The sequence below is a fragment of the Mytilus trossulus genome, unplaced genomic scaffold (assembly GCF_036588685.1).
Source record: "Mytilus trossulus isolate FHL-02 unplaced genomic scaffold, PNRI_Mtr1.1.1.hap1 h1tg000373l__unscaffolded, whole genome shotgun sequence".
NCBI lineage: Eukaryota > Metazoa > Mollusca > Bivalvia > Mytilida > Mytilidae > Mytilus > Mytilus trossulus.
In genome coordinates, this window is record NW_026963340.1 from 2,997,266 (window position 1) to 3,008,845 (window position 11,580).

Below are 11,580 nucleotides of genomic sequence, written 5' to 3' on the forward strand. Positions count from 1 at the left end.
CCGTGCCAAATGTAGAGAAACCGTTAATGGCGTACTTCCTACATACTGCTGGTATCAGTGTATGGTTGAATTGCATGATTTAGATAATGGACTTGTTACTAACGACTGTGCATATACCCCTGGACAACATGTTAAAAAATACTCAAGGACTACTTCAACTACACCTATACCTATATCAGAGCAGTGTTACACTCCTACAGGACATGACTTGCTGCATATTGCAACCTTACACAAATCTTGTTCCAAACCTCCAGCATGTCATGAACTTGATATACAATTGTTCAACATCAGAGAATAAACGTAATGTCACGGAAATGAGACTTTTCTTCACGCCGACGGTCAATATTTACGTTACAAATACTATGGTTGAGAAGTTCCTTTCTAAAATTGTAACGAAGATGAGTTGGCAAAACGAAAGCATAGGTTGGTTTTGCATATTTTCAGGACAAAAGACAGTACATGTATATCTAACTGAACGACCAACTACCGACACAAATCAAGATAAACAGAATGGTACAAGTTTAAAAAAGACACTGATGAAATTTGCAGATGCATTCGAAGATGGTGAATTTCAGTTCAGTATTCAGGGACACTTGATACAGCTTGACAAAATGTTTATGTGTAAAGACATTAATTGTGAGGAAACGTACCTTCACCGTAACGCCACATACCCAGGTAACCTTATATTCTACTGTAGTTGAGCTTTTGTAAGAATGTTGCTGGCCTATTATTCTTTCATAATTTGAAGATTCTAAATATTACCATTGCTAGTTCAAATGTCTAACTGGGTACTTGCGTCTGTCCGTAATCAAGATAGAATTTACAGAGTCATGAGTTTTTGCTGTGCTGTTCTGTATGTATACATATTCAGATAAGTTCGGTTAAAATGGGAACTATAACCCCAAATTATCGTATCAAATTACACAAACAACAAGTCATATAAAAGGTATTCGGCTGATTGTTGAAAGGCTAAATATTTCCTTTTTAAAGTATTGTTTTTGTATGGCCCCGCAACGTAGTTGTCGGTGCCATATAGTTTTACCCTTGTCCAAAATTCCGAAATCTGTAATTCCGTAATTCCGAAATTCCGTCATTTCTGTCAATCCACAACAAACCATTATACTGAGTTTTTTTTCTAAACGCCTTCAGATATTGGGCTGATTTTAGGTATGTGAGTTAACCATGGTGAGTTACAGATCAAGTTGAAGTTTTGTTTCTCTCAACTAATTTATGCTGAAATTGCGGGCTTTGGACTTCATAGTTATACATATTTTTTTCTATACGCCTCCATATTTTGAGCTGATGTTTGATATATGAGACTACCATCATGTTTGTGTCCACATGTGTTTATATTGAAATTGCAGATTTTTCAACTGTTTGGGACGGAGTCATTCGTGTCGCTTTGAAACCCCTAGTTTAACATTGACGTTGACGTACTTACACTAGTTTATGAATATTTCAAAAGTTAGAATTGACCTTTACAAGCAAGAAGGAAACATAAATTCAAGGAACCCCAGATAATGTGGGAATATAATATCGGGAATTCCAACTTCCTTGTCAAAAATCAGTTTTTAAAGAATAATCTCTATATTTAAATGGTTATGGGGCTCTTTATAGGATAATGTCTATATTTTAATGGTTTAAACTGACAAAGATCTCTTTTAATAGTCTAGTAACCAATGTATTTCAAAACCACTTGGTGTCATATGATTATTTGATTTGTCCCATGTTGATGTATGGAGTATTTTTTGGAGCATAATGGAATCATTCGATACAAATCTTGTTTTAAAACTCAAGCAATTGATGAAATTAGTCCAAGACTGTTCAACATTAGATTTAGAAATTAATGTACAGAACATGAGACTATTCCTAACGCAGAAGCTTCATAATAACGTTACAAATGAGATGATTGAAGAATATTCTTCTCAACTTGTTGCAAAAATGAGTTGGCAAGAAAATGGTAACACTGGTATTGTGAAATGTCACAACTACTGCATGTGTTTTATGTATATCTATCCATTTGGCCGAAAACTGATAAAAGAGGGACGAAAGATACCAAAGGGACAGTCAAAGATACCAAAGGGAAAGATACCAAAGGGACAGATAAACTGATAGTATGACGTTCATTATCACTGAACTAGTATATATTGAGGGGCCAGCTGAAGGACGCCTACGGGTGCGGGAATTTCTCGCTACATTGAAGACCTGTCGGTGATCTTCTGACTGACTTCTACCATTACTGAACAAAGTATTTATATTTTAGTTGATGATTTAAATATATACATATTTTATAAATGCGTTGATGATGTAACAAGATGTAACACAGTGCAACCGCGTGAAAGAACGTATTGTTTGTGTATCTACATGAAAACTGACAGGATAAAAAAAGCCATAAATTAGCGAAATAAGTTGTATAAAACTATCTAATATTTCAATAACATATTTTATACAATGTTATACGTCTCTTAATTATATATTGCCTGCAGTTACGTATTTCACAGCTAAATGACAAAGGCATATGTACATGTTAAAGTTGACGTTTACAAATTATTAAAGAAAGAAAACACAACAGCATGTACAGGTCATTTGTGAAAAATATTTCGGGATAACCAAATTTGTTGTAAACCATGGAGCTATATAAAGGTTTTAATATATTTGTGACAGGTTAAGAAAACATGTTTACATGTGACGACGGCTATGTTCTTATTGTCGTATAACACTCCCGTCCTCCTTCAAATGTAACCTTATCGTCGTATAACACTCCCGTCCTCCTTCAAATATAACCTTATGTCGTATAACACTCCCGTCCTCCTTCAAATGTAACCTTATCGTCGTATAACACTCCCGTCCTCCTTCAAATGTAACCTTATCATCGTATAACACTCCCGTCCTCCTTCAAATGTAACCTTATCGTCGTATAACACTCCCTTCCTCCTTCAAATGTAACCTTATCATCGTATAACACTCCCGTCCTCCTTCAAATGTAACCTTATCGTCGTATAACACTCCCGTCCTCCTTCAAATGTAACCTTATCGTCGTATAACACTCCCGTCCTCCTTCAAATGTAACCTTATCATCGTACAACACTCCCGTCCTCCTTCAAATGTAACCTTATCGTCGTATAACACTCCCGTCCTCCTGCACATGTAACCTTATCGTCGTATAACACTCCCGTCCTCCTTCAAATGTAACCTTATCATCGTATAACACTCCCGTCCTCCTTCAAATGTAACCTTATCATCGTATAACACTCCCGTCCTCCTTCAAATGTAACCTTATCGTCGTATAACACTCCCGTCCTCCTTCAAATGTAACCTTATCATCGTATAACACTCCCGTCCTCCTTCAAATGTAACCTTATCATCGAATAACACTCCCGTCCTCCTTCAAATGTAACCTTATCGTCGTATAACACTCCCGTCATCCTTCACATGTAACCTCAACGTTAGATTTATCACCTGGTTTGTACTGTCACGAGGAACACAACGGGTGCCAGATAAATAGACGAATCTGCTGACTCTTTTGGAGCACCTACCAGATTTGCGTAGGGTTCTTAACATGGAAGTCTTTAACGATAGTGACTGGCTATACAGCAGCTATTTATTTACAAATAGTGTTGTGAATTTATTTTCAACTTTATAGTTTGAAAGTCTTTACATGTTTTTCGCCACTAGTTACAACTGATATATATGTATAATTGTATATATGTACTATCGTTACAAAGTGTAATGATAGAACGTTTTGTTATTATTATCCTAACATGATATGCCCTTTGGTATCTTTTGTTAAAGACATCAGGTATCAAGATCAATTGTCATGACTTTATGGTTATAATGTTTTTTCGACAACTAGTTTATTGTATGAAATGAAAAGATACCACAGAGTAATTCAAACATTATTAACGAGTTAATATATGAAATATTTAAATAAGAATGTAAGACGCAACATTACAGTAATACATATTACTAACGTTAGTAACTCACATATCAATTGTTATTTTACAAATTAAAAACCAACTTGACATTTTAGGTTTTTGCAATTCGTCTACAATTTTATTACTTCAACTTATTTGGTAATGCAATGTTGGCATTAACTGTATATGTTCACTTGTGTTAAAATTGATATTTTATAGTGTGTCTTCCAATATTGTGAAAATACAGTATTATTTCAGATGAGAGTAAAGGTTTGGTACCATTAAACCTTATTAACCCGCTGCAATTTTGTGCAGGGATCTGATGTCCAGTAGATGTCGTTTGCTGATATGGTTCATACATGTTTCTCGTTTCTGTTTTTTTTAATATAGATCAGACCGATGGTTTTCTGCGTTTAAATGGTTTTACACTAGTGATTTTAGGGCCCTTTATAGCTTGCTGTTAAGTTTGCGCGAAGGCTCCGTGTTGATGACCTTACTTTGACCTATAATGGTTTACTTTTATAAATTTTGACTTGAGATGGAAAATGATATATAAAACAATGTAAATACAAAATCAATGAAAAAACAGGTGAATAAATAAAGTAACAGTATCAAACTGCTGTGAAATATTAAACAAGTGCAGCAAGATTAATCTTTCTTTTCTCTTTTGGTACCTTAAGTTATAAGATTTAAAGCTGGATAAAAGATAAAATTGTCTGATTGAGGATGCAAAAGATTTGCAATATGATTTCATTAGATAGGAAAATTGCCTGATAATTTGATTTTGCAATTGTTTATGGTAAATTTGTGATGTAGGTTTAATGCTTGTAATCACTCATAGACAGAAGTGTTACTCCTATTTATTGTTTACCTGTAGATGTTTTGGTAGATTGGATATGTATTTTTTCCATAATGCCGAGTACCTCACATATTCATTGATTCATATAACACAGTAATTTTCTGAAATTATATTTTTCAGTAATACCTAGAAGTCAGGAAGAACAAGAACATGAAAAGCCAAAACCTAATTTTGCTATCATGGAATTCGGATTGTTTGTAGGAATAATAGTAGCTATTTTATTTGTCCTGTGCTTTGTAAGATGGCTGTGCAAGGTGTTCAATAAACAACGTGATACAAAACATTCCAACATGGTAAAAAACAAGGATAAACATCGGAGAAAGATAGTTAAAAACAAAATCGGGAAAGACACTATGAAGGTCTCCATTATACATGAGAAAATCCAAGCTTTTTATAGGATATCAGGTAAACAAGGAGAAAATAGACCAGGTTTCCTAAATCTTTTCAAATCTGAAGTAAAATACCGCATTATGGAAGAATAGAAAAAAAACATGACTAAACAAAGTATTTATATTTTAGTTGATGACGTTATAATCTTTATATTTATATATGAGTTGATGATGTAACAAGATGCAAAATGGAACTGATTACTAGATATTTTTCAACTTGATAGTGTGTGGTACTTTAACTGTGCTGTTTATGGACAAACTGAAACAGGTAGAAGTTTGAAATTTATGATGAGATTGATAAGCGACTGAAGTAGCTTCAAAATGTCAGATGGTAACGAACTGAGTAACATATTAGTCATTATCATTTTCATGCTTAATAAAAAGTAAAATCACAAAAATACTGAAGGAAAATTCAAAACGGAAATATAAAAAAGAAGATGTGGTATGATTGCTAATGTGACAACTATCCACAAAAGACCAAAATGACACTAACATTAACAATTATAGGTCACCGTACGGCCTTCAACAAGAAGCAAAGCCCATAACGCATATAGTCAGCTATAAAAGGCCCCGATAAGACAATGTAAAACAATTCAAACGAGAAAACTAACGGCCTTATTTATTTAAAACAAATGAACGAAAAACAAATATGTAACACATAAACAAACGACAACCACTGAATTACAGGCTCCTGACTTGGGACAGGCACATTAGAAAATGCCTGTACCAAGTCAGGAATATGACAGTTGTTACCCATTCGTTTGATGTGTTTGGACTTTTGATTTTGCCTTTTGATTTTTGATTTTCCTTTTTGAATTTTCCTCGGAGTTCGGTATTTTTGTGTTTTTACTTTATACATAAATAATGTGGCGGGGTTAAACATGTAAGCGGGATCCCAACCCTCCTCCTAACCTGGGACAGTGGTATAACAGTACATTATAAGAACGAACTATAAAAATCAGTTGAAAAAGGCTTAACTCATCAGATAGAAAAAAAAATACAAGTGGACATGGCCGGGTACTTATACATCCAGACACAAAAAGACACAATGAACAGATCTGACAGCTAGTTCAAAGCCATGAACCATGTTAACAACTAATAAAAAAAAGTAATCAAATGGCAAAATCATATAAAACATATCAAACGAATAGACAATAACTGTCATATTCCCAACTTGGTACAAAATGTAGAAACGGTGGATTGAATCTAGTTCTATAGCTCTTAACCTCTAACTTGTATGATAGTCACATCAAATTCCGTGATATTTACAACGATGCTGTACAAAACAGACATAAAAGGTAATAGAGTCAAAATATGGGTACAGAAGTCATAAATGTGTTACAATCTAAAAATAAAACCCAATTATTTAACAAAAAAACTTCTTATCAAAATTCAAAACCGCATTCATTGCTTCGAGTGTTTGATGTCAGAAAATATACAGGTCACAAAATTTTGTCGTTCAAAGTATTTAAAAAAAAATCACATTGGAAATTGTGTTATACAGGTTTAAACAATCAAAAGTTATGTTAGAGCTTATTCTAGAAACAGACCTAGATCTAAATTTATCCTGAAGTTCTTTAGAATTTTTAAGACTTCACATATGCTTAATACCACTACGCGAGTACAAAAATTTTGTCGTTAGTCGTTCGAGGTTTTTATCAGTTTATAATAGAACAAAAACATAACGACATATAATAGACCAATACCATAATAACGGGATCTATAAAAGTACCGAACCATGCCATATGAACCAAAAACAAACACAAAAAGTCGCACATAAATAACACACCAGCAAAAATTTACAATAATACAAACACATTGACGGGATGTATAAGTAACGAGCTACGCCGAATTGATATCACAGAAAACAGACCAAACAATATAATTAATATTATTAATTGAAAAAAGACAAATAAAAGAGCAATTCAACAAGTTGTTAAGAAGATAAACAACGTCAGTACGCAGCTAAATCTATACATTAAATAAAGGCAACAGTAGTATACCGCTGTTCAAAACTCATAAATTCAAGGACAAAAACTAAATTGAGGTATTAAACTAAAACCGAGGGAAACGCAATAAATATAAGAGGAGAACAACGTCATAACACTAAAATGTAACACACACAGAAACGGACCGAGCATTAGACAAAATCCCACGAGAATAACAAATATAACATCAAAACCAAATACATGAATTTGGGATAGACAAGTACCGTGACACGTCTCATTGCAATGTTAATCTACACTTAAAAATAAGAAAAAAACAAACGACGCAACGTTTAAATGTTACACACACAGAAATGAACTCTTATATAACAATGGCCATATTCCTGACTTGGTACAGTACATTTTAAAGGCAAAAATGGTGAGTTGAACCTGGTTTTGTGGCATGCCAAACCTCGCACTTTTATGGCCATGTGAAATAAAACATCAAACACCACAGGAATACAATAAAAATAAATTGGTGAACACATTTGACAAAGAATCACACGAACAACAGACAACAAAAGGCAACAAGTTCAAAATTTTAAAACGCCAGAAGTGCATTTTGTCCACACAAGATCTACTAGTGAGGCCCAGATACAAAAGTTTTAAAGCCGAAATAAGTACAAAATTGAACAGCATCGAGGACCAAAAGATCAAAAAAGTAGTTCCAAAAACGGCAAGGGTTTTCTGTTAGTTATCAGAACATCCCTATTGTTTAGAATAATTTATACTTTTTCCAACAGCAAATTCTATAAAATGACTATACAAAAGATGTACATGATTAAACTAAGGTATTAACTAATTACAGGAAACAACTGAAATACGTACATTACACAACCAGACAAATGACATGATAAAACTGAAGTATTAATTAATTACAGGAAACAACTAAAATACATTTCATAACCCGACATTAAGACTATCATGTATTGTTTGTAAAGTTGATACGGAATATTTTTCAACAAGATCTTGGTACCTTTTGATGAACCTTTTGTTCAGAAAAAAGACGAGACGTTCTTTGACATACCCCTGATTCTTCATCGTTCTGCTCAGACACTGGTGACGTTTTACTAAGTCTGAGCAGGAGCTACAAGCTCTTGTTTATCGAATAAGTTATGGAAATGTATATCCCATATGCAGGTGAAGGTTGTATATTGCTATTAAGGTTGGGGGGGAATTTATAATTTCAAAATTAAAATCGTCTCGTTTGTTATACATAATCGTACAGATATGACGGTGTATGTAAAAGAGAGGCGAAAGATACCAAAGGTACAGTCAAACTCATAAATCTAAAATAAACTGACAACGACATGGCTAAAAATGAAAAAGACTCACAGACAAACAATAGTACACATGAAACAACATAGAAAACTTAAGAATAAACAACACAAACCCCAACAAAACGAAGGGTGATCTCAGGTGTTCCGGAAGGGCAAGCATATCCTGCTCCACATGTGGCACTCGTCGTGTAAAATTCGAGATATAAGTCTTAAAATTAGGCTGAGGAAGCCGTGTCTGTAGTTTCTTTTATTTCTAGTTCTGGGGGATATATTAATGTAACCTAATCAGAAAACTTCGGATTATTAATGGAAAAACATCATTAATATACTAGTATCTGAAAGTGAAATTTGATAATCTGGCTTCTTTGATCTTCTTGTTTTTGACATATTTGCTTGGTTTAGATTTTTGTTTATCACTTGTATATAATTGATTTAATTTTTAAATCGATTAGGATATAATAATTTCTTTTAAGTGTATATAACATGCACTTCAGAAATTGTGATATTTGATTGCATTCAAGCTGCAACACATAAAATGATACTGATTGTGTACATGTAGTTTTAAATTCTTTTTATAAAATTAAAAATTCATAAACAGAATTATAACTTTTAAAAGGATCTGCTTACCCTTCCGGAGCACCTGAGATCACCCCTAGATTTTGGTGGGGTTCGTGTTGTTTATTCTTTAGTTTTCTATGTTGTGCCATGTGTACTATTGTTTTTCTGTTTGTCTTTTTCATTTTTAGCCATGGCGTTGTCAGTTTGTTTTAGATTTATGAGTTTGACTGTCCCTTTGCTATCTTTCGTCCCTCTTTTAAACTTTGTGATCTTACGCATGGTCAGTTGGCTCGCAGCGAGTAAGTGAAACATTTTACATTTGTAATTAAAGATAACGCATTAATTTACTAGTTTTATGGATTTCCCAGGTCAAAGTTTCAATTTTTGCCAGGAATTGATAGAGGTGAGTACATATGTTGGTAATATGGTGAAATATATCCAATAATGCAATATAGTTTATGTGAAAGCTCTGAAAGTTGAAATGAGTTTATCATTGTTTACTCTTTTTTGTGTACAACTGTTACGGCAGGGAATGTATGTAATTACTCATGGGTTACCTACTTCATGCTATATATTATATAAATCCCGTATGAGGGATCATTGTTTATTTACGGAGACTGTCGTCTGCAATTTTGCGGGGACCGAAAAATATGTCTTGTTTTATCGTTAAATAACAATTCGTACCCTGGTTAATTGACCTCTAATTGTTTTTTAAATACCACAGATAAGATAGTTTATAGATATACCCTGCCGTACATAATAAGCGAGTATGCGAGTGACATTCAGACCTTAAAAATATTTTTAATGCACCTATCTAACACACAGATATATTACATACCATTCGAAAGGAAAACATGTGTAGATTCCATTTTTCCAGGTCGTAAAAGAGAAATATGGTGCAATTTTTTTTTTAAATGGAGTCAAAGGTCATTCATAAAAGAATGGAAGAATAACACTTTCGTCTCATTTGAAGCAGCTGGTAATATAGTTAATTCAAATGTTACTTAACACGATACTTTCTTTGGTAACGTCTCTCTGAATCTTAGTTGCGAATCGTTCATGGTTTGGCGATAATTGACGTCATTTTTTTTCAATCTGCTAAAACAATACTTTCTACACAAACGACGTAAAATAACAAATATCTGACCTTAAAGTGTTAATATTAACCATAATTGATGGTGTGCCATGCCAAAAAAAAAAGAAAAAATGATGAAATATTTGAAAGTTGAACGAGTAAAAGGGAGGAAAAACAACGCAAAAAAGAGAGTAAAAAGCTGAAGTCTTTGTCACATCAACAGTGACAATAGTCGCCTGTTTGTTAATAGCCTACAAACCGTGTCAAGAGTAGAAATCATTATCTAACATTTTTTATACAACCACAAGCAAAGTTCAAGAGGAGATATGAATCACATTTTAAATTTGTTCGTTCGTCAGTCCCCACTTGTTTGCGGCCCGTGTCGAATTAAATCAGATAACTTATACATGTATACAGATATACAGTTCATCCAAAGACCAATGATTTCAAATATAAGATGCATTGCTTTGAACTATAGAACTGATTTTAAGTACACTTAGTTCATGGGATGGCACGTGGTTTCTTCATAAATCAAATCAGTTCATTTTGGCATTGACATTGACATTTGAGTCGTCAAGTTTTCAAAAGTTGTTTGATTCGTGCTTGTCTGGTTTGTTACCGGTCGATACAACTAAGTTAGCAAATAAATCATATAATAGGGGGTGGTCATAAACTAAAATCAGGTCATTGTGATATGGATCCAATCATAATGGAATCATAATGTAATCCTGCCCGCGACATATATAGCTGCTAAACTAAGGTTTACCACACTTCAGATACAGAAGTCGGTTTTACAAAAAAAAGACAAGATTAATCGTTAGTTAAAGTCATAAGAAACGAGTGACCGGTGAAAAATAATGTTCTTCCAATTCTTAAACCAATGCATACAAACATCTTTACAGCTTTGTTTCCGATTTCCGCCATTTGCATTTGTCAAAATATTTGTTTTTATTTTCCTTCTATTTTCCTTCTACTGCATGATTATACAATAAAATTGCCGGGATTTCAAGCGTAAACGAGAGCTTGTATTTCTTCGATTCAAACGAGGAAAAATTAGAGAGGACCCAAATGAAAACCTAATGGTTTAAGAGTCCTTATGAAAAATCTTAATAGCAATGGGGAATGGCGTACCTCATCGCGGCATTTGCCGTGTATAGCGTTGAAGGGTTAAACATTTTTGATTCGAGCTTCACTAGTGAGTCTTTTGTAGACGAAACGCGCGTCTGGCGCTAATATAAAATTTTATTCCTGGTATCTATGATGAGTTTATTTATAACGATTACAAGTTTAACAATTGGTATTGCATACCTAGTTCATTTTAATTCATATCAATTTTTATACGCTATACGCTTGTGAAAAGCATCCATTCTTTCAATATGCGCCATAGATGCGATTAAGTCAAAGTCAATTTTTGCACTAGGGTTGCATCTGCTATTGTCGCATTGTCGACTGTTAACACATCGTTTTTTTCCAAACAGTCCCATGGAATCTGGACAACAAATCAAGAATATTACCCCACA

The 11,580-nt window shown here is 33.7% G+C and overlaps 1 protein-coding gene across 1 annotated transcript; it reads left to right on the forward strand.

Moving 5' to 3' along the window:
• Window positions 1-325: 325 nt before the first annotated feature.
• LOC134701981 (uncharacterized) lies at window positions 326-5,449 on the forward strand. Its single transcript, XM_063563093.1, has 2 exons — window positions 326-675; window positions 4,894-5,449. The coding sequence occupies exons 1-2, from the start codon at window positions 363-365 to the stop codon at window positions 5,253-5,255; spliced, it is 675 nt and encodes a 224-aa protein (XP_063419163.1). The 5' UTR covers window positions 326-362; the 3' UTR covers window positions 5,256-5,449.
• The last annotated feature ends 6,131 nt before the right edge of the window (window positions 5,450-11,580 follow it).